The sequence below is a fragment of the Chenopodium album genome, chromosome 14 (assembly GCF_948465745.1).
Source record: "Chenopodium album chromosome 14, dcCheAlbu1.1, whole genome shotgun sequence".
NCBI lineage: Eukaryota > Viridiplantae > Streptophyta > Magnoliopsida > Caryophyllales > Amaranthaceae > Chenopodium > Chenopodium album.
This window is the reverse complement of record NC_137847.1, coordinates 10,732,607-10,757,362: the sequence shown is the minus strand read 5'-3', so window position 1 is coordinate 10,757,362 and position 24,756 is coordinate 10,732,607. Positions and strand designations below refer to the sequence as shown.

Sequence of the window (24,756 nt, the reverse complement as noted above, 5' to 3'; positions counted from 1 at the left end):
TCATGCTACATTATTATTATTGTGTCCATACGAGTCGAAATATGAATCGAATATTTTTCGGATCAATTTCAGATCGGTGTGGTTTTGACATCTCATTTGTGATGTCTTATAAAATTGACAATGTCCAAAGCATGTTCTGCAAAAATAGTTTGTATTAACGTTTGGTAAAATTTGATGTTAAGTTTAGTGAAAATTAAGGAAGGTTAAAAAGTCGTGTTTGGTAAAACTAATGAAAATTTGTTGTTTGATTGAGTCAAAATCGAGGAAGGATTTCCTTCCACCATAAGGTTGAATAATCTCTAACATATTTTTATTTCATGTCATGTTGTCGTGTTAAGTCAGCTTTTGTAGGCTATTTAAGAGATAAGATGTGAGTATGTGACCCAATGTTGGACACTGTATGTTTCTTAGAGGCTTAGAGCCTTCTACGTGCTTTCCAAGCTCGATAGCTAAGTAAGTTAACAGTGACTATTAACGAGTAGAGGTTGAGAGCATTATAATCATCAAGACACCAAGTCAAAGTCAATGTTAGGAACACTGATATCATCAATAATTGTAGAAACTCTTTCACAAATATCATGATATTACTTTCCTAAGGTGGGCATGAGATTAACTATTCAATAGGAATAGAAGATTGACTGATATTATTACTCTTCATTTCATTTTTGATTTCTGATAATAAAGTCTAGAAATGGAAAGTCTCCTGACTCCTTTGGTTAGCTTTACTGACAGTGTATATACCTCAATAGCGAAAAGGGTAAATCATTATAAGAATTTCCATCAGAGAATCCAGGGAATGGTGGAAAAACTTGAAGAGCTGAAGGATACAAGGGATGACTTGAAGAGGGAGACTGAACGAGCTGAGTTCCAGGGATTGATGAGCACTAAACAGATCAAAGGATGGCTGGAAAGAGTAGAAAAGGCGGAAGCTGAGGCAAATTTGATTCTTGCACAGCCTATAAAGCAGTTAATATGTTGTAGGCAACCGAGTTGCAGATCAAGGTACAGGCTCAGCAAAAAAGTCCTGCAGAAGGAAGCAGAAATTAGTGAGCTGATCACTAAAAAGATAACTATGGATGTTCTTGTGCAAGGTTCGGCGCAGATTGACCCTATACCATGGGTGCCAACTGTAGGCTTGAATTCAGCTCTGGAGATGGCAGTCCAAATCATTGCAGATGATGAAGCTGGAATGATTGGAATTTACGGAATAGGAGGAGTAGGGAAGACGACGCTGTTAAAAGAGATCAATAATGAGTATATATCAAGGACTGATGAATTTGAGGCAGTGATTTGGGTTACAGTCTCCAAGGATTTTAGCCTGGAAAGGATACAACGCGCTCTTATCTCAAGGTTGGGTTTGTCTTTTGATGCAGCCGAAAGCCAAGAGCAGCTAACTTCAAGGATATACAGCTTCCTGAGGAGGATTAAGTTCTTGCTCCTGCTTGATGATTTGTGGCAAAGTCTTGATCTTGAAAATATAGGGATATCTTTGCCTGACAAGACAAACAGATGCAAAGTGGTATTCACAACTCGCTCTATGGATGTTTGCAGTGATATGGATGCAAATACGAAGCTGAAGGTTGACTTCTTGAACGAGGAGCATTCGTGGTGCCTCTTTTGTGAGAAAGCGAATCGGACAGATATAATCAACAACTCTGATTTAAAGCCTTATGCTGAAGCCATTGTCAAGAGATGCGGGGGTCTGCCACTTGCTCTTATCACTATAGGAAGGGCCATGGCCAACAGGAAGACGGAGGAGGAATGGAAGTATGCAATCGAAGCACTGGACAATGCCCCATCAGAATTGCAAGGTATGCAAGATGTTTTTACAATATTGAAGTTTAGTTATGAAAATTTACTGGATGATACTTTGAAGATGTGCTTTTTGTATTGTGCGTTATTTCCTGGTGACTATCCTCTTGAGAAAGAACAACTCATAGATTATTGGACTGGAGAAGGATATTTAGATGGCTCAAATGAAGACAGTCTCCATAATAAGGGACATGCTGTTATTGGTTCTTTGAAGGTTGCATGTTTGCTAGAAAGCGGTGAAGATGAAACCCAGATAAAAATGCATGAAATTGTCCGAAGCTTTGCTGTATGGATAGCATCATATGAGGGAAAGAACAAGGAGAGGGTTGTAGTGCAAGGTCGTAGCGGATTAGCAGAATTACCAGATGTTAAAAAGTGGAAAGTGGCTGAGAAGATCTCCTTGTTGGGTAATGAGATAACCATGCTTACAGCCGGGCCTGTTTGCCTTAATTTATCATCCTTGTTGCTTCATTGGAATCGTAGTTTAAGCAAAATCTCTAATGACTTTTTCCATTATATGCCGGTCCTTAAGGTGCTGGACTTATCAGTAACAAGTATCAAAGAAATCCCTGCAAGTATTTGTTGGGCCCGTATTATAATAAGACCCATTACATTTAGGGCATCAGTCCAAGATCAATGATTCAGCAAAATAAGCAAAACGGCTTGATTGGAACAAACAAGGAAAGTAGCATCAAGGATATCAATCAAATAGATACTTGCCAAAGATACACCTACAGAACAGGGAAGAAGATAAATCAAGAAGATCTTCCTCATTTTGAATATATTCTGAAGATATTTGTAAACCCTAGAGATCCCTAGGTATAAATAAGTGTAATTAGGCATTTTCTGCACTCATGTACGCATACATACTCAAAATATAATAGAATCACTCTACTTTTGCCTACGGAGCTTCACCCCTACTGAAGAAGGAGGCTTGTCCTTGCTCAGTATTGTATTCCTGAACTTATTCTCTTTTCATAGTTGAATTCACTTTGCTTACTTACTGCTTATTTATTTCTTATCTATTGCTTTATTAATGGTTTATAGTAAATTAGTATGCTTTTGGTAGTATGATTGTTATTACCCCTCAAACCTAGCAGATTCTCATATGTCCTTGTTGAGATTTGCCTAAACAATTTGGCGCCCACCGTGGGGCTGATAATCAATTAACCTACCAATTCGCCAGAAAATCAATACAAACACCATGTCTGGGCACCAAGTACCCTTTACCATGGCTGAAATCAATGAGGGAATGAACGCATTCCGTCAAACCTTAGACCAACAAAAGAGCCAGATTGAAACACTGTTGGCCCAAAAGGTTCAAACCGAAGCCAAACTTACCAGTCTCACCAAACAAAATGAAGCCCTCCGTAGCCAAATACAATCAGTCGCTTCTAAAACCGTCAACACCAGAAAGAACACTGAAAGTATAGCCATGCAGCTTGATATGTCAGGTACTTTTCATACCCCTAACGGGGAAAAAGGATCTAACACTAGGGAAACAGCCCTAGATCTAGACTCTTTGAATGCAGGAACCCCTAAGCAGAATAGCCAAGAAGGATCTGAGGAGGGAAAGATAGAGAAAGTAGTCAAAGAGTACCTCAAAGCAATCGAGGCCAAGATCGCCAAGATCCCTGGAATGCCAAAGCCCATGGAGGAAGATGCGTCAGATGGCTATATAGAGTCTCCTTTCTCAGAAGAGATCGCCATGGTAGAAGTGCCAAAGAGGTTCAGCACACCCAACATGGCCATGTATGATGGAACAACAGACCCTGATGAGCACGTGTCCCTCTACAAACAGAAGATGATGACAAGCTCAATCCCTAGAGACATCAGAGAGGCTATCATGTGCAAAGGCTTTGGAGCCACATTATCAGGTCCAGCTTTAACTTGGTTCATTAATTTAGATAATGGGACAATTCGATCTTTTGCAGGAATGGTAAACCTATTCAAGGTCCAGTTCGCCAGCAGCAGGAAAATAGAGAAGTAGTCATCAGATTTATACCGTGTTGTGCTGAGACACGGCGAGTCCTTGAGGGATTATCTCAACAGGTTCAACAGGGAAAAGATTGGGATACACAAGTGCGATGCTCCTACAACAATTGAAGCGTTCAGAAGAGGGTTGCTAGACCATAGCGAGCTCTACAAGGAATTGACCAAGTATCCCTGTACAACCTTTGAAGATGTACAAGCTAAAGCAATGGCCCAAGTCAGATTTGAAGAAGATGCATATGCAAGAAAGACTCCAGAGCTCAGAAAGGATGAATATCGTCCGTCAAGAAGGAACAATAACTTTCCCAGGAGAGATCATCGATTCAAGCCGTATCAGCGTTCACGCTTTGATGAGGGATCAGTCAACGCTGTCGAAAGAGAGTTTTCTGATTGGAGGGAAGATCCTGAACTTCCACCCAAATTACATGAGTATTGCTTCAATGTCAACCCTGCAGGAGTAATAAGGACCTTAAACAAGATGGGAGATACTGTACAATGGCCTAGAAAGAGTGATAGACCTGGGGAGAAGAAAGATCCATCCAGATGGTGTGATTTCCATTCAGATATCGGTCACACTACCGATGAATGTGTCGCGCTCAGGAAGGAAGTTGCATACTTGCTAAAGAAGGGCTACCTCAAAGAACTCTTGTCAGACAGATCTAAGGCTTCAGGGAAGGATAGAGAGTCCAAGCAAGGAGGTCCTCCACCTCCACCTCCAATTGTCAAAACCATCTGTTTCATATCTCGAGGGTCAGAAGTATGCGGTTTAATGTACTCGGCAGCAAAGCGACATGCAAAAGAAAGCAACAAAGAGCAACCAGACAGGAGGGAAAAATCCAAGATAGACATCCCCATCATGTTTGAAGAAAGCGATGCAGTCAAAGGTCATCATGACGGTCTAGTGATCTCACTCCCGGTTGGAAATTGCATGATCAAGCGAATCCTAGTTGACAATGGAAGCTCTGCAAATATCATCATGCTAGACACCCTGAAGCACATGAACATAGATGAGAAAAATATCGTCAACAAATCAATAATGCTAGTAGGATTCAGTGGGGAAACCAAAAAGACAAGTGGGGAGATTACACTGGCAACGTACGCAAAAGGGATCAACCTACAAGTCAAGTTCTTAGTAATCGACACTCTGTCTTCATACAACATGATTTTGGGAAGACCCTGGATACATGAGATGAAAGCCATCCCTTCTACATACCATCAAGTCATTAAGTTTCCTACTAGGTGGGGAATTCAAGAAATCAGAGGAGATCCTAGGGAGGCTAAAGAATGTTACAAGATAGCACTGAAAGCAACATCTGCAGAAAAGAGTTCAGCATAGCAATCAGAGGGTCAGCTGGGCCAAGAGAAATTGAGCATATCAGAGGAACAAGAAGCTACAGAAGTCCAGTTGAACCCCATACATCCAGATCAGAAAGTCAGAATAGGATCAGAGCTGAAAGCGGAACTCAGACAACAAATTTACGATTTCCTAGAAGAAGAGAAAGATGTGTTTGCTTGGACCCATGAAGACATGAAAGGCATTTCCCCAGAAGTAATCACCCACAAGTTAAACGTAAATCCAATGCATACACCAGTGAAACAAAAAAGAAGGAAATTTGCGCCAGAAAGGAACAAGATCATCAATGAAGAAATTCAGAACCTACTGAAAAATGGGAAGATCAGAGAAGTAAAGTACCCAGAATGGCTCGCCAACGTGGTGGTAGTCAGGAAGAAAAACGGGAAATGGCGAATCTGCATAGACTTTACAGACATCAACAAAGCTTGCCCAAAAGACCCATTCCCTTTACCTCATATCGATGCCATGGTAGACGCCACATCAGGACACGAGTTGCTATCTTTTATGGACGCCTACAGTGGTTACAACCAGATCCTCATGCACAAGGATGATCAAGAGAAAACCGCCTTCATTACCAGTCAAGGGATATACTGTTACAAAGTGATGCCTTTTGGATTGAAGAATGCAGGGGAAACGTACCAGAGGTTGGTAAACAAGATGTTTGAAGAACAGATTGGAAACACAATGGAAGTTTACATAGACGATATGGTAGTTAAATCCAAGAAGGCAGAAGATCACGTCAGAGACCTTAGAGAAGCATTCGCCATCCTGAAACAATACGGCATGAAGCTAAATCCCACAAAGTGCACATTTGGAGTACAATCAGGAAATTTCCTAGGATACATGGTTACACAAAGAGGAATAGAAGCCAGTCCAGAACAGGTTAAAGCCATCCTAGACCTAGAGCGACCAAAATCCAAGAAGGATGTACAAAGCTTAACAGGAAAAATCGCAGCACTGAACAGGTTCATCTCAAAGTCTTCAGAAAAGAACAGGGCCTTCTACGAAGTATTGAAAAAGAACAAGGAATTCAAGTGGGAACAAGAGCACGATGAAGCATTCCAGAAGCTGAAAGAATACTTAGCCAACCCGCTGATTCTCTCCAAACCCAAAGAAGGAGAGCCACTCCAGTTATACCTTGCAGTATCTGAAGGGACGGTTAGTGCAGTTCTCACAAGAGAGGAAGAAAAGGAACAGTTTCCAATTTACTACGTAAGCAAGACCCTACTCAGTGCGGAAACAAGGTATGCATCACTAGAGAAAATCATTTTAGCTTTGTTCACTGCTTCAGTAAAGTTACGTCCATACTTCGAGAGCCATTCCATACAAGTACGAACCAACTATCCCATCAGAGCTATCATGAGAAAGCCAGAGATGTCAGGAAGGATGGAGAAATGGGCCTTACATCTGAGCAAGTACGATATACAGTACGAGCCCAGGACGGCAGTCAAATCACAAGCCTTGGCAGACTTTGTGGCAGACTTCAGCCCTACCCTTGAAGAAGAAGCGCAAAAGGAAGTACTGGCAATACAGGAACCAAAAGCTGCGCAGAAATGGATACTCCATACAGATGGCGCAGCAAACATACGCGAAGTAGGCTTAGGAGTAGTTCTGACATCACCCCAGGGAGACAAGATAGCACAGGCAATAAGGTGTAACTTCAAGGCTACCAATAATGAAGCTGAGTACGAAGCACTAATCACAGGACTAACTGTTGCAAAGGACATGAAGATACAACACCTGGAAGTAATTTCTGATTCTTTACTCATGGTTAACCAAATCAACGGGGAATATGCAGCAAAAGACACTAGGATGATAGCTTACTTAGAAGTCACAAAGAAGCTCATCAAAGAGTTCAAGGAATTCAAGATAGAACAAGTACCCAGAAACTTGAACACCGAAGCAGACGCACTGGCAAACTTGGGATCAAACATCAACCCAGAAGAATTTGGAGCTATCCCACTAGTACACGTACTCTCACCAGCCATAGAGAAAGAGTCAACCATGAGCGTCTACGAGATTCAAGCGAGCCTTACAGAAGAAGAAGACAATAGCTGGATAACGCCTTTGAAGGAATACCTCTTGGGCAACACGAAACCAACAGGGAAAGTAACAGCTCAAGCATTCGCTCAGAAAGCCTCCAAGTATTATCTGATCAGCAATGTACTCTTCAAGAAATCTGCAGCAGGACCTTTCTTACGATGTCTGGAAGGAAGAGAAGCTCCGCAAGTCCTACAATCCCTACACAGCGGAGAATGCGGAAATCATTTCGGAGGAAGGAATCTAGCCAATAGAGCACTTAGAATGGGATACTATTGGCCCAGCATGAGAAAGGACGCAGCAGAGTTCGCCAAGAAATGCCTAGCATGCCAAAAACATGCACCTTTGACACACAAGCCATCAGAAGAATTACACCCAATGTTGACACCTTGGCCATTCATGAAGTGGGGAATGGATATAGTAAAGCTACCCCCGTCATTAGGACAGAGAGTGTACTTCTTAGCAATGACAGACTATTTCTCCAAATGGATTGAAGCAGAAGCATACAAGGAAATCAAGGATAAGCACGTCATCTCATTTATAAAAAGAAACATTCTAAGCAGGTTCGGGGTACCAGCAGAGATCATTACAGACAATGGATCCCAGTTCATCAGCAACAAAACCGCCAAGTTCTGTAAGGAATGGAACATCTCCCTTATCACTTCTACACCAAGGTACCCACAGGCAAACGGACAGGCAGAATCAAGAAACAAAGTTCTTATAGGCAACATGAAGAAAAGGTTAGAAGGAACCAAAGGAAAATGGGCAGATGAGTTACCCAACATACTGTGGGCAGACAGAACGACTCCTAAAGGCGTTACAGGTCATACTCCTTTCTCATTGGTGTACGGATGTGAAGCAGTAATCCCAACAGAGGTAGAAGTACCTACAGCAAGGTACGGGTTAATGACAGAAGAAAGGAACCAAGCAGAACTAATCCACAACCTAGACACAGTGGAGGAACTCAGGGAAGACGCACAAATGATAATGGCAGCATATCAGCAAGAAGTAGCAAGATCCTTCAACAAGAATGTCAGAATCAAAGTCTTTAAGCTAGAGGATTGGGTTCTCAGGAAGGTATACGAAAACACCAGGGAAGTCAATGCAGGAAACCTAGCACCCAACTGGGAAGGACCTTATGAGATCACTAAGGTAGTAGGTAATGGAGCATATAGACTCAGAAATGCAAAAGGAAAAGATGTACAGCGAAGCTGGAACGCAGCACATTTAAAACTATATCATTTTTGAAGAAAGGTACGTAGTTGTCATTTCAATTTTGTCTTTTAATTTACAAAAAGAAAAAACAAATTAAAAAAAAACAGGAAAACAAGCAAAAATACAAAAAAAAGAAGAAAACACAAAAACACAAAAATCTCCAACAACCAAAATCAGCACGAAAGGTACTCATCTCTCCCTAATCTTTGTCAATTTGATTTATGATCATTACGAGTACTGACTTTGGCATCGGAGGGCCGTTGGGGAAACCCACGGCCACCCCTCACTATCTTCTGTTTTGCAAGGAGCATTACTGACATTATTGAGCAAGAATGAAACAAGTCCCTTCACCGCAGAACGATGATCAGTCATTCTTGAACAGAACAGACCTACTATCCTTACGAGGCACGCAAACACATGTAAGCAATAATACAACTATAATACAACTGTAATACAATCGTAATACAACTGCAGTACAATCACAACATACTATACAGAAACAAAATCAACACAGCAAGAGGGACAGAAATACTTAGTTGCATTGCAACAAAATTAAACAAATTATCCAGCTACAGAAGTGTAGCACAAAAGACAAATTATCCAACTACACTAAGGCAGTAAACATAAACATCATTCAAAAGCTTTACATTTTTTTAAGGTGACGCAGCACTAGTTAAACTAATTCTCCCCCATGTTATCAGCAGGGACCACTTCTTCAGTAACAGGCTTCATAACTTCTGGAGCATCCTTGACTTCTTCATTATGAGGGGAGTTCACTTCCTCATCGGCAAAGCTTAACAGCAGTGAGCCAGGAGCAGCAGTCCCTTCATGAAACGCCTTCTCGAAGGAAGCCTTATCACCATCATAATCCCAGGACTCATGCTTTCCTTGCTGAACTCCTCCATCATCTCAAGACGCCCCTTCCCATAGTAGTACGTAGCAGAATCAATGGCCTCGTTAGCAGCTTCCTTCAGGGTACCCTTCAGCCCATCCCGCTCAGCAATGCAGTCCCTATGCTTAGTCCGTTCAGCCTTCAGAGCCTCAGTAGCAGCCTTGTACTTATCAGACAGAGCATCACGCTCCTTCTTTATAGCCTCATACACCCGAGTAAATTCTGACACCTTGCCTATAACACCCAGGCAAGACTGAAGGCTCTGCAACGCAAAGATAAAATGTAAGAAGCATAGCTCAATAATGATTGATTTTATTAAAAAAAAAATTTCGGAGTATACTATACCTGGAAGGATTGTACGGCCGCCTCTTGTGAAAGGTCAGCAAAGGTCATCGAGGATTGACGATCCTTGAAAGAAGGAAACAACAAGGTATCCACATGCGGAGCCAGAGAGTCAAAAGAAAACTCAGCAGCATCAACATCAATAGGAATCTCCAGCTTCCTCTTGAGACTAGCGCGAGGCGGAGGTGGAGGAGGGACACCCTTTGGAGCAACCATCTTGATAGGAACAGTTTCAGAAGTCTGGGGGGACGAGCGAGACTTGAGACGACTTAAGATGGAAGATGAACTAAGAAGATCATGAGACCTTAGTGACCTCGATGTATCTACAAGGAACACAGAGGAATTCAAAAGGTAGCACAACAAGAAACACAACAAATACATACAGCAAGGATGCAAATTGAATCAAGTAGATTAACAATTGTATTCAGTAAGTAAGTACATTCAGCAAGGATACAACTGATTCAAACAAATTAAAAACCCACAAATTGAGTCAAACAAAAGCGAAACAAATTTGCATCAACCACACATCCACAAAATTACTAGTATAGCAAAACATCAAAACGCACAAGAAAGAAAGAAAACAGACCTTGAGACATAGTTGGGGCAACTTTCTGTTCAGAATCAGATTCGTCCAAAGACTTAATTTGAATAACTGCTTCAGGCTGTGTCAACTTGATGAAAGATCTCTCGTCTGCACTCAACTCATACAACTTGTCTATCAAGGATGGAGACTGAGAGCGCTGCTTCAATTTACTCACTGCAACCAACAAGCAAATAAGCCCAAATCAACAAAGAAGGAGAGAAGAACATAAAGGAATAAGAAAACAAAATACCTTCAGCCTCAACAGTGTCAATCAAAAAATCACAATCATCACCCAACGAGTCAATCCTCACAAAGAAGAACTTGTGATACCACTTCTTGTCAAACGCCTTCTCCAAGTCAGTCACCAAAGGACCAACACTATCCTTCAGGCGAAGACCAACTCGACCCTTACCACTGGTCCTAATAGTATAAGGGTAACACAAGTCCCTCACATCAAGTTCTATACCCAATTTTGCACTCAGCAAATCCAGAATTCTCAACACCCTCCAAGTTTGGGGCAGTAATTGACAAGGCGAAACCCTAACTCTAAAAAGGAATTGACGAACAAGAACAGAAAAAGGGAAAGTATGCCCAATTACAAAGGGATACTCAAAGAAACACACCCAACCAGGAGCAGTCCAGTCAGCCCTCTCCCTAGAAGATGGAATTTTCACCACAACCCCATCAGGAAATCGCGCAATAGCAGCGATGTTCTGAACCTCCTCCTTCGTAATAGTGGAAGGATAGACATCTTTGGTAGGAAAGACGTTCTGCGCCACCAAGTTTGGCTTTTTCACACCCTCATCCACCCCAGCAAACATCACTCTCACATGATCATCCATCGCAAAAACAAGAGAAAAAACACAAAGTGAAAAACAGAGCAAATAGAGAGGAGAGAGAAAATACCTGAGGAAATTGAAATTGGGGCAAAGCAATTGAAGTGATTAGACAAGAGCCTGCACACCCAATAAATACCAAAGACGGAAATAAACCACCCTTCACAGTTATCGAGGAAGTTGCCTTAAAACCACCACCACTTTCTATTTTGTTAACCGTTGGAACAATTTCTGAATTTCAAAATATTTTCTAAGCATTTTCTTTAGGTAATTTTCACTTCCAATACTTGGAAATAAAAATTAGGGGCAATTGTTGGGCCCGTATTATAATACGACCCATTACATTTAGGGCATCAGTCCAAGATCAATGATTCAGCAAAATAAGCAAAACGGCTTGATTGGAACAAACAAGGAAAGTAGCATCAAGGATATCAATCAAATAGATACTTGCCAAAGATACACCTACAGAACAGGGAAGAAGATAAATCAAGAAGATCTTCCTCATTTTGAATATATTCTGAAGATATTTGTAAACCCTAGAGATCCCTAGGTATAAATAAGTGTAATTAGGCATTTTCTGCACTCATGTACGCATACATACTCAAAATATAATAGAATCACTCTACTTTTGCCTACGGAGCTTCACCCCTACTGAAGAAGGAGGCTTGTCCTTGCTCAGTATTGTATTCCTGAACTTATTCTCTTTTCATAGTTGAATTCACTTTGCTTACTTACTGCTTATTTATTGCTTATCTATTGCTTTATTAATGGTTTATAGTAAATTAGTATGCTTTTGGTAGTATGATTGTTATTACCCCTCAAACCTAGCAGATTCTCATATGTCCTTGTTGAGATTTGCCTGAACAGTATTGGTCAATTGGTTGAGTTACGTTATCTTGATCTGTCAAGGACTAAGTTAACTGCACTCCCAGAAGACATAGGCCATTTATCAAAGTTGAGGCACTTGGATTTGCAGCGAACTCATTCACTAAGAAAGATTCCAAGAAAGGCAATTTTACAGCTCAAAAACCTGAGGGTCCTAAATTTATACTACAGTTATGGAGGATGGGATATGTCACACGATGAGGGTGAAGGGCAGATAAAATTTGAAGACCTGCAACATTTGAACCTAACTGCTCTCGGTATTACCATGACAGAACTCTCTGCCTTGACAAAGCTTTCTAGTTTCTACAATATATTAGACTGTATTCAGTACCTTTTTATTAAAGGATGTGAAGGATTGATCTATCTAATGGTAGCAACTGTCTATGGTGGCGGAGAGAGATTAAGACGGCTAAACATCTATGACTGTTGCACTTTGAAAGAAATAGACTTGGGCTCGGAAGCTGGGAAAGATTGGCTTCCAAGCCTGGAAGTTTTAACTTTACATGCTCTTCCCAACTTGACTACCATCTGGAGGAACTCTGCATCTCCAAAATGTCACAAAAATCTTCGCTACATTAATATATGGTATTGTCCCAAGTTGAAGAATGTTTCCTGGATCCTTCAACTCCCAAGGCTTGAGAAACTCTATGTATTCTACTGTGAAGAAATAGAAGAAATAATAGGAGAAAACGACGTTACAGGAGGATCATTAGAGCTACCATTCCTTAGTCTTAAGACTATATCTTTCCGAGGACTTTCTAGATTGAAGAGTATTTCCAAAGTAGCACTATCCTTTCCTGTGCTCAACACAATTGCTCTGATTGTGTGTCCACAGCTTAAAAAGCTACCATCTGCAGCATATAACTCGTCAGATTTTCCGATAGTGTACTGCAGCAAGGAATGGTGGGAGAATTTGGAATGGGATAATGCTGCTGCTAGCTCTGCCTTACATCCTCAATTCATAGCAATTTGATTGCGCGTCATTAGAGTTATTTCACTTTTTGTACATCATCAACTGATTTTTTTGTAACACAGCAATTCTGTTCTGAACATAAAGAAGTACAACATGTCAGAGGTTGCTTGATATAGGCCAATTGCCTAATAACTTCGGGGAAAAGCTAATTCAGACTTTGATTAGCTATATTAAACAGCTTATTTTTATACTACTTATCAGTCAGTTTGAAGATTGTAATCCAATCTATCTTCACTCCATTTATATTTTCATGCTTGGGCCTGTCGTGCCACCGTTGTATTATCGCTTGTTACAACAAAATCAGTACATCTAGGAAAGATGGTAAGCTCCATCACATTCACTCTCAAGCATTTTTCATACACACATAAACGTAGAAGCAACGAAGCAGTTGAGAATAATCAACAAATGATTACTTCATAATCATTCTGGTTTGGTATTGTTATGCTCATTATGTTGTTATGTGACATATTTGCAGAGTAACATATATATACCATATAGATTTTCTTACTCAAGCATTCATAGAAAAGTAGTACTATTTCACAAAATACATTAATGCTTTCTATGTATGATTGTAACATTTGTAAGGATTACTTCTTTTTTTTTTTGTTTTTTTTTTTTTTCATTCCTTAATGTTAGGTTGTACTTCAATAGTACAACGTACCTAAAGTGGAGACATCTCATAAACGTTATTACTTTGTATTTATTAAAATAAATAGACTTCTTTTGTCCCTAAATATTTGCCCCATTTCTATTTTTATCTGTCCCTTTAAATTTGTCTCATACCATTTTTTATTGTGAAGATCACAACTTTACTCTCACAATCACTACATCTAACCCCCGTCACTTTTCTCTCTCACAATCACTACAACTAACCCCCGCCACTTTTCTCTCTCATCAACTCAATTCAACTAAAAATAAAAAAGTAATTCCACCCCTTTAGAGCAAATAAAAGGGTACGGAGGGAGTATCAACAATTCGTATGGTATAATAAAGGTAAGATTTATGTGTAATTTTGTTAGGAATATCTCATCACAATTCACAATGTCTTATTATATTTCCCTATCTTTAAAGAAGTTGTTTTCCTATTAATTTTCATTCGAAGGACGATTGTCCAATTTTAGTCTTGTAATCCTAAAATGATCTTTCAGCTTTTATCTGCCTTGTCCTAAATCAAGTATGTAATTTGCAAATTTCTCTTCGTATACATATATTTTGGAATTCCATACTACCAATAACTCTTTTTTTTTTATTCAATTGTTTATTGGAAACTAACTCAAGAATTCACTCTCAAGATTTGACTGTATTATCCTTCCCTAACCCCATGCTGGATTAAACAATCAAATTACGCTCTAAAACCACCAGTCAAAAACAATCACATATCTTTTGTAGGATGTGTGTATTAATTACCTGGTCAATTTGTGGCGAAAACGTAAGTCATTTTGAGTTATAAAAATAAGTCACAAATTTAGTAAAATTTCCTAAGAAATCCTAACACTTGATTAGAGTTCTAGCGTTTATGTAAAAGTGCACACTAAAAATAAAACAAAATCAACAATAAATGACTCTTGAACTGGATTAGTAGCACAATGCTAATTTAGAAAAAAAAAAATTCGCATAAAAATGGACAAAACTAAGAGATGCAATTTTCCTGATCTTCCAACTATGATTTATATTTACACACTTAGATGATACAGTCATCTGTGCTGCTCACTAAGAAAATTTCAACTGCAATTTGTTCTCTAACACAACTAAGGAGCATGCTGCAGCACTGCAGCTCCTGGAGAGACAAGAAGCTGCGAACTATGCACCACATTCCAACTTTATGCTGAGGAACATACTATTGTTGCATATTTACTCAAGAAACTGTTGTTGATATCGGTTCAATATGTAAATCCCACTCTGACATATCATGCAACAAGGAGTTCACCACAAGTACCTGCAACCAAAAAAATAGAAGATGAAGGGCTGCATAAGCAGAGAAGGGAACAAATGAAGAGCTTAAAAATGGAGCTTTACATCTTTCAAAGATCTCTTTTGCCATCTGCAGAACTGAATCTGTTTCTTCTGCCAACTTTAAGAATTTCTCCAAATCCTTCACAGCTTCAGCTGCTATTGATGAAGTGTATTCTGCTTCAACAACCTTGTAGGCTGCAGTCTTTGCTGCTTCTTCTACCGACTCACCAGCCTTAGAATAGACAATGGGTGGATGCTGTCTGGCCCAGATGCCTTTCTGACCGCTAGCATTTGTCTCCAATGTATTATTTTTAAGCCTGAAGTGGCTATCAACCTGCAATCCCAAACCATACAGATTTCAACCAGGGCACTATACAGGCACTCTAGTCAAAAAGACAACAATCATCATATTTACATCCTACATCCCAACTACTTGGATATACCCCTGTTCAAATTTCTCAGCATAGGTCACAAGTTAGTAAATACAGAGAAGGTTATGTTCTTGGAATATTTACAGATGGGTATAAGGGGGAAAACACACACACACAAATATCATTAAGAATGTGAGTGCTTGCTGCTTATCTTATCAAGAGAATGATGAATCTACTTGCATAATAATCCAAATCTCATTAATTTCTTTAAAGTGGTTGGTTGCAAGTATGATAAAGAGAGATTAAATGGATTTTAAAAACACAACTGAGGCACGTGCCTTGTACCTTTGTAAGTTCTGCAACTTTCTAATTTTTTATCTAAGAGCAGCATAATAAACAGAAATGAGGAATGCAATGACACACGTGCATAATAACTGGAAAACAGACATTATGCATAAAATCTTGACTCTTTTTTCCAAAGAAGAGAAATTAGCTAATTAAAAGTTAAAGTTTTACCTTCTCAAGTTTATCCTGAGAACAGAGTCTTCTCAACCTTGCCCCCAACTGTTTCCTAAAATTTTGCGGTACCGGAACATCACTCTTTTTCTGCACAAATTATATATAGGAAAATGAAATTAGTTTATATACATAAGTGAATGTCAAAGGTTTCGATAATAACATAAGATTATGAAATCCTAAGGAAAACTATATCCATAATGTTAATGCATTTAGGTTCTTGATAGAGTTCCACTTCTCAACCAACAGATATTACTATGGTAAATATTTAGTTAGCTTCAACCTCATGAAGTTTTTTGGCTTCACAATAATATGGACATGCTGTGCGGTATATTGCTCTCCCACAGTATGATGGACAACTGGCTAATCAGAAATCTAATTATAGCCAGTAGACACAACAACATCTAACCACACTCAGCCCTTTTCTTTTAACCATAGTCATGGACAAATTGAAGAGTTCAATTCAAGATTTTATTACATGGTGCATGATGTTTGCGGATGATATTGTGTTAATTAATGAGATGAAAGAAGACGTGGAAAGTAAGTGGGAATTGCGGAGACGAACTCTATCAAGGCTTTAAGCAGAGCAGAAGTAATAAAGAGAATTAGGAATGTAAGTTGTTAGACAAAGGTGTGACCCTTCAAAAATAGAGAACCTAGATGGCCAGCCCAATTAAAAAGATACGATGACACACTTTTTTTTTTTTGTGGGGGGGGGGGGGGGGGGGGGGGGAGTAACAGAAAATTTGGTCAATAAAGGAACAAAACACTATAGATAAGGAGAGGACCAGAATTCCTCTAACATCAAGATGTCACACAAAACAGAACTTTATCCAGTTAGTTCATTCAAAAGGTACGTTGATCAATCGTTTGAAAAAAAATATTGTCCCACAAATCCACAATAAAGTCTAATTAGGTTCCCAGTCCTATCCAACTACGAAAATGTCAAATTAACAGAGTGCCAACCATTTGGTACATCCAGATGGACATTGAAATTAATTGTAACATGGGTTTAAAGAGAAATATGTCAAACTAATTTAGCAACAATGAAGTTCAATTAGATTGCCAGATTTCTGAAGGTTCAAGCAGTCCTCTCTAATAATAAAAAACCCAAACCCATCATGTCTCGTAAATCTCACATAAGATACTTGCAGATGCTGAAAATCAGCCTCCTCTATCTGCAACTATGTTAATTTTGTTTATTAGAAAGTATCTTTGTAAATTTATGAAGGAAGAAAACAACAATAAGACAAGGTATTTGAAATGGCCAAAGTGTGGACTTGGATGTGATGCATTGAAGTTTCCTTAGTTTCACAGCTTACTTTGAGAGACCAAAACCATGTCTGGCACAGGTATAACACAGGGTACAACACCAACACAGCAACAGACCTAAGTAACAAAGAAACATACAATCTTCAAAAACAAGACACGCGACTACTAGCAAGGTGAAAATAATAGCTTTGCTTTCACAAACACATGACAAGAGAATTAGGCAGCAAACTTTTTCTCATACTCCAGAATCTGCACTTTCCATACAAAAATCTTCAAAATTAACAACCTTCCGAGATGGGTGAAACTTAGACCTCTGAACATCTCGCAATCACGCTGTGAACTCTGAAAGTGTGATAAGAAGGATCCAACAAAAAGATAGACTCTAAATATACCCAACAGATTATCCCATAGATCTCTATTTTGTAATTTTACCTAAAATGGAAGAAGATTACCCCAAAATAATGATAGAAACCATAGAGGCAAGAACAGTACAGAATAAGGCATAAGACTACTTTCCAGACCAATTTTTTTTTTTTTTTTTTAAATGAATGTGAACTACTGAACTCCCATTCCAACCACGTAGACACAGGAAAGAAAATAATGAGACTATATAAAGATACAATACCTTTGTTTTATTTGTTGGTTACGCTTTCTACTTATGCCCAATCCTTTTTATTGGCAACACTTTTGCTTTATTTCCTATTTAAGTAAACTTATTATTACGCAAACCCCAATTACATCACTCTCTACTGCTTTTAACTAAAATATACATACACCCCTACACTCCCTCCTCTCCTACCCTCTTTCAGTTCAAATGTTACTAGTAAATGTAACTATCATTTAGTGACGGAGGTTTATAAATTAATATATAAAGAATAAGAGTGTGAAATCCTGCTACAGAATCCCATTAAATCTTTTTGAGGTTCATATTTTTCTTCTATTAAATATAGCCCTAAAAAGAGGGGAAGTGCTTAGAGCATCATAATATGGGTTGAAGATAATATTTGAGCATATGACATGTATAACAGCAGTAGGCAGACAAAATATTACAAGCAAATGCTTTCTGGTTATGTTGGAGCCTGTGTCAAGTGTTTACTATCAAATGTCTGAAGATGTTAACCAGACCCCCAAAAAAAAAAAAAAAAAAAAAAAAAAAACTTCCATCCTTCTTCATTTGTCATAGTTTAGATTCTGTAAAAAGTAATTTGCTTTATATTTTGTAGTGAATAAAAAAGTGCTTTACGTAGTGCTCACTATCTTGATCGTAACTTTTACCAATCCACAATGATTGATAAGGGTAATACTTGGTATACAATGGAAACATTTAGAAGTGATAAATAATACAGGGTACATGCTTGTAAAAAGTGCCACAACCCACAAGAGCTTGATTTGAAAGACACCACAACACATAACTTATGAATAGTTATAAAATGCTCCCTATCCAGCTTGTATTAATATGGATATCCGGCCAAACCACAAACTACATATTCATCACAAAATTACAAGACCTGTACCCATGTAGACTATGGATTCTTCTTTAAAATTAGTATCTAGGATTATAAATTCTGTGGAAATAAGAAGCCTAAATACTACCTTTGTTCCTAAATGTTCTTTAAGATTACTAATTGGACAAGGAAAAAAAAGTGTGTTAAAGAGAAAAATCTTGTGTGGACTTGGTTCACAATAATATTATTGTGGACCTCAGGTCCATACGCGTGGCCTTGATTATTTATATTAACCAATATTAAAATGTTAATTAACTTATGAGTCATGAGTTCATGACCTTTATTGTAAAACAATAACTTTTATTTGAACATAGTGTGTTAGTGACCTAATATTAGTGGTCCACAATAAATTAATGTAAACCATGTCTATTTAGGAGTATATAGGGTTAATGTAGGTGATGTGTGGGACAAGAAAAAATGGGCAAGAGGTTGGTCCTTTTGTGTGGGATAAGAGGGTGAAAGCATAACAATTCATTATATATGGTATAAAGAAAAGGTGTAAAGAATAAAAAGGAACGAAAATGTGGAAAGCGTAATTACTATTACTATTACTATTACTATTACTATTACTATTACTATTACTATTACTATTACTATTACTATTACTATTACTATTACTATTACTATTACTATTACTATTACTATTACTATTACTATTACTATTACTATTACTATTACTATTACTATTACTATTACTATTACTATTACTATTACTATTACTATTACTATTACTATTACTATTACTATTACTATTACTATTACTATTACTATTACTATTACTATTACTATTACTATTACTATTACTATTACTATTACTATTACTATTACTATTACTATTACTATTACTATTACTATTACTATTACTATTACTATTACTATTACTATTACTATTACTATTACTATTACTATTACTATTACTATTACTATTACTATTACTATTACTATTACTATTATGTATCTTCTACAAGATTATGAGGTGAAATATTCCATGCCACACTCTAAGTTCTATATGATTTTGACATTCATAATGCATGTTCAAAGAAAATACTAGTATAATTTTCTACACTAAAGAGAATTCGAATAATACATCAAAACAGCGAGTACTATTTAAATTCTTGACACAAAGAAGGAAGAGTAGCAGCAGAATTAGATCATCAAAAAAACAAAGCATGATGCAAGGTCACCTCATAGAATGTGCAATACTGCAAATAAGAGGAGAATGATAGGAAGGAAAAAAAGGATCTGCTGGAACACACCTCAATATGAGCTAAAATTGAACCAATATCCATTCCATTTTGTTCTTCAAGGGCTTCAAAGATCATTTCATTATACCTGTTACAGGAGCAAAAGAGTCAGATTGTACACAATTCATCACAGATAGCTAATAGATTCACTAGCAGCTGTTTCCTTCCAAATAAAACAATCCATTTTGCATATTTGAATCACAATGGCCCAATGTATTGTCCAGATGAAAGGTCTTTTACTTACTGGACTCAGCCACTACAGCAAGTCAGCAACTAACAGCCTTAACACTATTATTTATGATGATTCCTACTGCATAAAAACCCAGCCTCCTGCTCATTCAAAACTCAAAGCTGCTGGTGTCTAGAGGTACCAAGCCGAATCTCTAGTTTAGTTGCCAAAGATCCTACCTCTCATAATCATCTTGGAATCAACCATCTTCACAGAGAATGAAATTCTTTCATGGTTTTCTGATGCAAATTCCTTCCAAAATGAACATCCACTCGTTCTAGAAATAAAGAGGGGCCCATTTCGATAACAATCAGCCTCTTGATGACATATCTTTTCATCTAGCTTGATATCAAAAACACAGCTGAATACAAGCTAACTAAGGAGTTTTTTTTCCCTTGCAGAAGAAAAGGGTAATACAATCCACAGAGTTTTTTAACAGAGGTCATCTATAGAATATGATGATTGTGATCAGGGTAGCTGAGAAGAAACCCAAATTCCTACCAATCCCTGCTTCCACAGTTTAAAGTGAGAGCAATTGTTATCTGAGTTTGGTTGTCCATGGCAGATAATACAAACTATACATAGACAAGAATATCAAGGAGTGGCACAATGGTAGTGACTTCTCGACAGAGAAATTTAGGCATATTCGCTGGCAGAAAGGAATTTGATCAAACCTTATCCAGCAAGTTTTTTTTTTTTTACACAGTTTTGAAATAGTCATTGTGGACAGAGATAGCAGAAAATATTCATATCAATCTGAGCCAAAGAAACATGACCAGGAAACAGCTAGTTCAAAACAAGACCCCTAATATTTTACAACTTGACCTTGTGAACGAATGTGTTGATAAGTAGATCTAGGGTTATCATAGTCCCAGATCAAAATTAATAGTGTTAGAGTGCAATCTGCCAGATCTTACCCAGATTTCATAACTGTTTTGGTGCCATGTCATGTCGACATAGGTATGTGAAGAAAACTTTTGAGTTTGTTAACATAGGTTACAAGTATAATAGAAAAAAAATATTCCGATAAGCACCCACAATCTTGAAAAAATTTTATATTTGCTAGTACCTGGGACCGTTTTTTGCATCAGGCAAGTCCTTGCCAAAATCATCCTTGACATGATCAGCTGGTGATTCATGTACGACAGGCACATGAACAGTAGGAGCCTGCACGGGGACAGAAGGAGCAGCAGGAGCCTGCATGGGGACAGAAGGAGCAGCAGGAGCATCTTGAACAGGCTTTGGCTTCGGAGGCCTTAATTTGTCCCTAGAGCCTTGAACTGCAGCACTCATGTTCCTCCATTTGTCCTGTGTCAGCAATACAACATATTAATTTATCAAACCTAATTGATACTAGAGAATAATTCTATCAAACACAGAATATACATCGACGCAGCAAGTAAATGAATTATGGACTAACAGTGTGTTTATATAAAGGAAGGGGAAGGGAAAAAAGGGGTGGGGAGAGGAGGGGAGGGAAGAATGATGAGTTTTCTTTCCAAATTTCTTACAATCCTTCAATTTGTCTCCCCTCCAACTCCCTTCCTTCCTCATTTGTTATCCAAACGAAAAATAATCCATCCCTCCATTTCCCTCCCCTTCCTTTCCCTCCATTTCCTTCAATCCAAACAAAGTGTAAATGCCTAACTAGAGTAGTAAATGCCTAATAAAGAGTTGTTACGCAAGATATAGGAAAGTTAAAAGGAGTCAAGCTGGTTACATAAAAATGTACGCCAAAAATCTTGATGTGCGACTTCAACACCTAAACTAATGAAAATTTGAAGCTACTACGTAATCAAAAGTTAACAAACACATCAAGGTTTGTCAAAATTTTCTATTATTTGAAGGGACAAACCCTAGTTCCAATATTCTAGCTTATGGTGGCATAAGCTGTTTGATAACTCTAATGAAAAATACATTCGAATTTCAACAAAAACACATTGATTCACACCCAGCAAATTTAGAGAATCACAGTTGAGGAATACAGACTTATCATTTCCAAGCCTGATGCAAAAACGGTTTTTTCGACCATTATAAATTTTGCAATATCAAAGTTTATTATAGTAAATCAATTAATCTACTTTATTGCACATGAAATCATAATAATTTTTACTTAATATTATTTTTTTAAGGTGAGGTGAACAAGGTCTTCCTCTGTTTTCACTAACTTTTACACTATTCACATACTCCACTTTGACCGAGTTTGATGATTTATATAGGCCCCTCTGTTTTCACTAACTTTTACACTATTCACATACTCCATTTTGACCGAGTTTGATGATTTATATAGGCCCTGTTCTTTTGTGCTTCTAGGCAGAGCACAGCAGGACAGAGTAGTGCAGAGCATAGCTGATGAGAGCAGGGCTAGGCTTCCACACACTGCGTTGCGGAGCAGGCAGGCAGAGCAGTGCAATATAGAGCAGCTCTAAAGAACAGATAATCACGTGAAATCTAGTTAGATTTGCCTCAATTTACAATTATTTGATAACTTTTATTTATTATTGGTAATTAAAGATTATGATCAAAATAATTATTAGATGAGAGGTATTACAAGTAAAAACAATGAATAACCAAAAATTTAAACCTAATTTAATCCCGCTGACAATCAGAAAACGAAATTCCACCAAAATTTGTTGCTTCAACAGAGAATCAACACCAAAACAATAAAACATCAAATTAAAGCCAAAAAATAATAATAATAATAATAATAAAATTAAATTTAAAAAAAAATAATAAAAAAAATAAATAAATAAACATATGACAAAAACAAGATTCAACGAAAAAGAAAAGGCAATTTGCAGAAAAAAAAAAATTAAAAAAAAACCTTGAGGTCGATATTGGAGCGAGAATGGAGAAATTTGTTGAATTCGACATCTTTCTGGATCAATTTCCATTTACCAGGGCCGTGTTTAGCGACACCTGCTCGTAGCGCCTCTTCTTCTTCGGACGTCCACTTTTGCTTCGGATTTCCCATCTCTCTTTTTCTCTCTCCTCAATTTCACCCGACCGCTGCAATTTTGATTTTTGAGTGCTGCTCTTTAGCCACGAGAGGTGTGAGTGGCGGCTGCCGATGTATTTGGAACAATGGACAGAGTCGGGGGTATAACTGTCATCAATAACTACTACCTCCGTTTCTTTTTAGTTGACACATATTCCTTTCTAGGAAGTTTTTTTTTAGTTGACACGTTTTCTTTTGGGATAAGTTTTTTTACCTTGCATTTATAAGTTATCCACTTGTTTTATCACTCTCTCTCACTCCCTCTCCTCTCCTTAATATATATGTCTAAATCAAACGCGTCAATTAAATAGAAACGGAGGAAGTATCAATTACATACTACTAAAAGCGAATGTAAGATAACACTTGTCAATGTGTTATCAAAAAAATTCCCGCCAAAATTACTTTCTAAAAAAAATATTATTACATTAAGAAAAAGATTGCATTTAGATTATGACTTTTATTTTATATAAAATCTAAAGTAAACTTCCTAAAATATCAACTTGCACATTATAACTATCACATATTTAAATATTTTCTCTCTCATGTTTTTATTGTTTTAATACGAACTGTATTTCATTTTTAATACGAACTGTATTTCATACGGTTTAATACTGATCAATCGATTTAGTTTTTTAATATCTAATTATATTTTCATTATAAATTAGTCAATATTCGTGCATTGCACGGGGTTTCACCTAGTATTCTAAAGACACGTAAAAACTAGAGAAAATATGCAAAATATTTTCTTCTAAAATTTGGGAAAAAAATTGTAAAATAATATATTTACCAACTTTTTTGTTTTTTGAAAGAATATATATTTACCAACCTAGATATCTATCTAATCATATCTTTATATAAATTCCTATACAAGTAATTACTTTTTAATGTCTAAGTGATTATTTATAGTAAAAAAAAATGAATATATATATCTTTCAACCTAACATAAATTGGTGAATGAAAAATTATTAAATGTGAAATAAAAATAAATATACCATCAAGGATCGAAATAGAAGAAAGTTTGAATAAAAAATATAATATGTATTCATAAAACTAAAGATAAAAAAATACTCCGTAATATTTTAAGTTACTAGCTTGATTTGGGATAAAATAAGATATAGATTTTGGACCAAATTATTTTTTATATATAAATATAGTTTTAATTGACACTATGTATCAAAAAGTGAAAAACCATGCATGACACGGGATCTAACTTATTTTATTATAATTGAAATATTAATTTTATTAGCGATTTCTAGGGTTGTTCATGGACCGGACCGAAGATCGAAAATTAGAATTTTAAAAATCAAAAACCGGACCGATTAAGCTAGGACCAAACCTGGACCGGACCGAAAGAATCAGTCCAAAACCCAGACCGGACTGCTTTGGACCGATTTAAGAATTTTTTTTAAAAAAGAATTCTAATTTTTTTATTAATTTTATGGAAAACTCGAAGAAAGTAAAGGAAAATCTACACTTTACCGTCTTTTTTTTGTATATTTAGTACAAAAAAGCTCATAAATTTAAAGTTTTCTAAGCTTATTAAGGATAATCTTAACTATTATTTAAGGTTTCACACATATTTTTAATAAAAAAAATCAGTCCGGTTCAAGGCTGGTTTTTATAGGGTTTTGGACTGGATCAAACCGAAGACCCGAAAAACAAATTTCTAGACCCGAAGACCGGACCGATTAATTCGATCTGGGGTCGGTCCGAGGTGGTCCGGTCCATTTTTTCGGTCCGGACC

The 24,756-nt window shown here is 37.3% G+C and overlaps 2 protein-coding genes across 2 annotated transcripts; one reads left to right on the top strand and one right to left on the bottom strand.

The window, feature by feature from the left end:
• Positions 1-493: 493 nt before the first annotated feature.
• LOC145578886 (disease resistance protein RPS2-like) lies at positions 494-12,925 on the top strand. Its single transcript, XM_081636184.1, has 2 exons — positions 494-2,385; positions 11,931-12,925. Exons 1-2 carry the CDS (start codon positions 692-694, stop codon positions 12,922-12,924), a joined length of 2,688 nt encoding a protein of 895 aa, XP_081492310.1. The 5' UTR covers positions 494-691; the 3' UTR covers position 12,925.
• A 1,537-nt stretch (positions 12,926-14,462) lies between these two features.
• On the bottom strand, positions 14,463-23,081 carry LOC145580047 (telomere repeat-binding factor 4-like). The gene is made up of 6 exons (XM_081637368.1): positions 22,839-23,081; positions 21,084-21,322; positions 19,798-19,873; positions 15,765-15,854; positions 14,941-15,211; positions 14,463-14,860 (listed from the first exon to the last, which is right to left on the bottom strand). Exons 1-6 carry the CDS (start codon positions 22,986-22,988, stop codon positions 14,832-14,834), a joined length of 855 nt encoding a protein of 284 aa, XP_081493494.1. The 5' UTR covers positions 22,989-23,081; the 3' UTR covers positions 14,463-14,831.
• Positions 23,082-24,756: the final 1,675 nt, after the last annotated feature.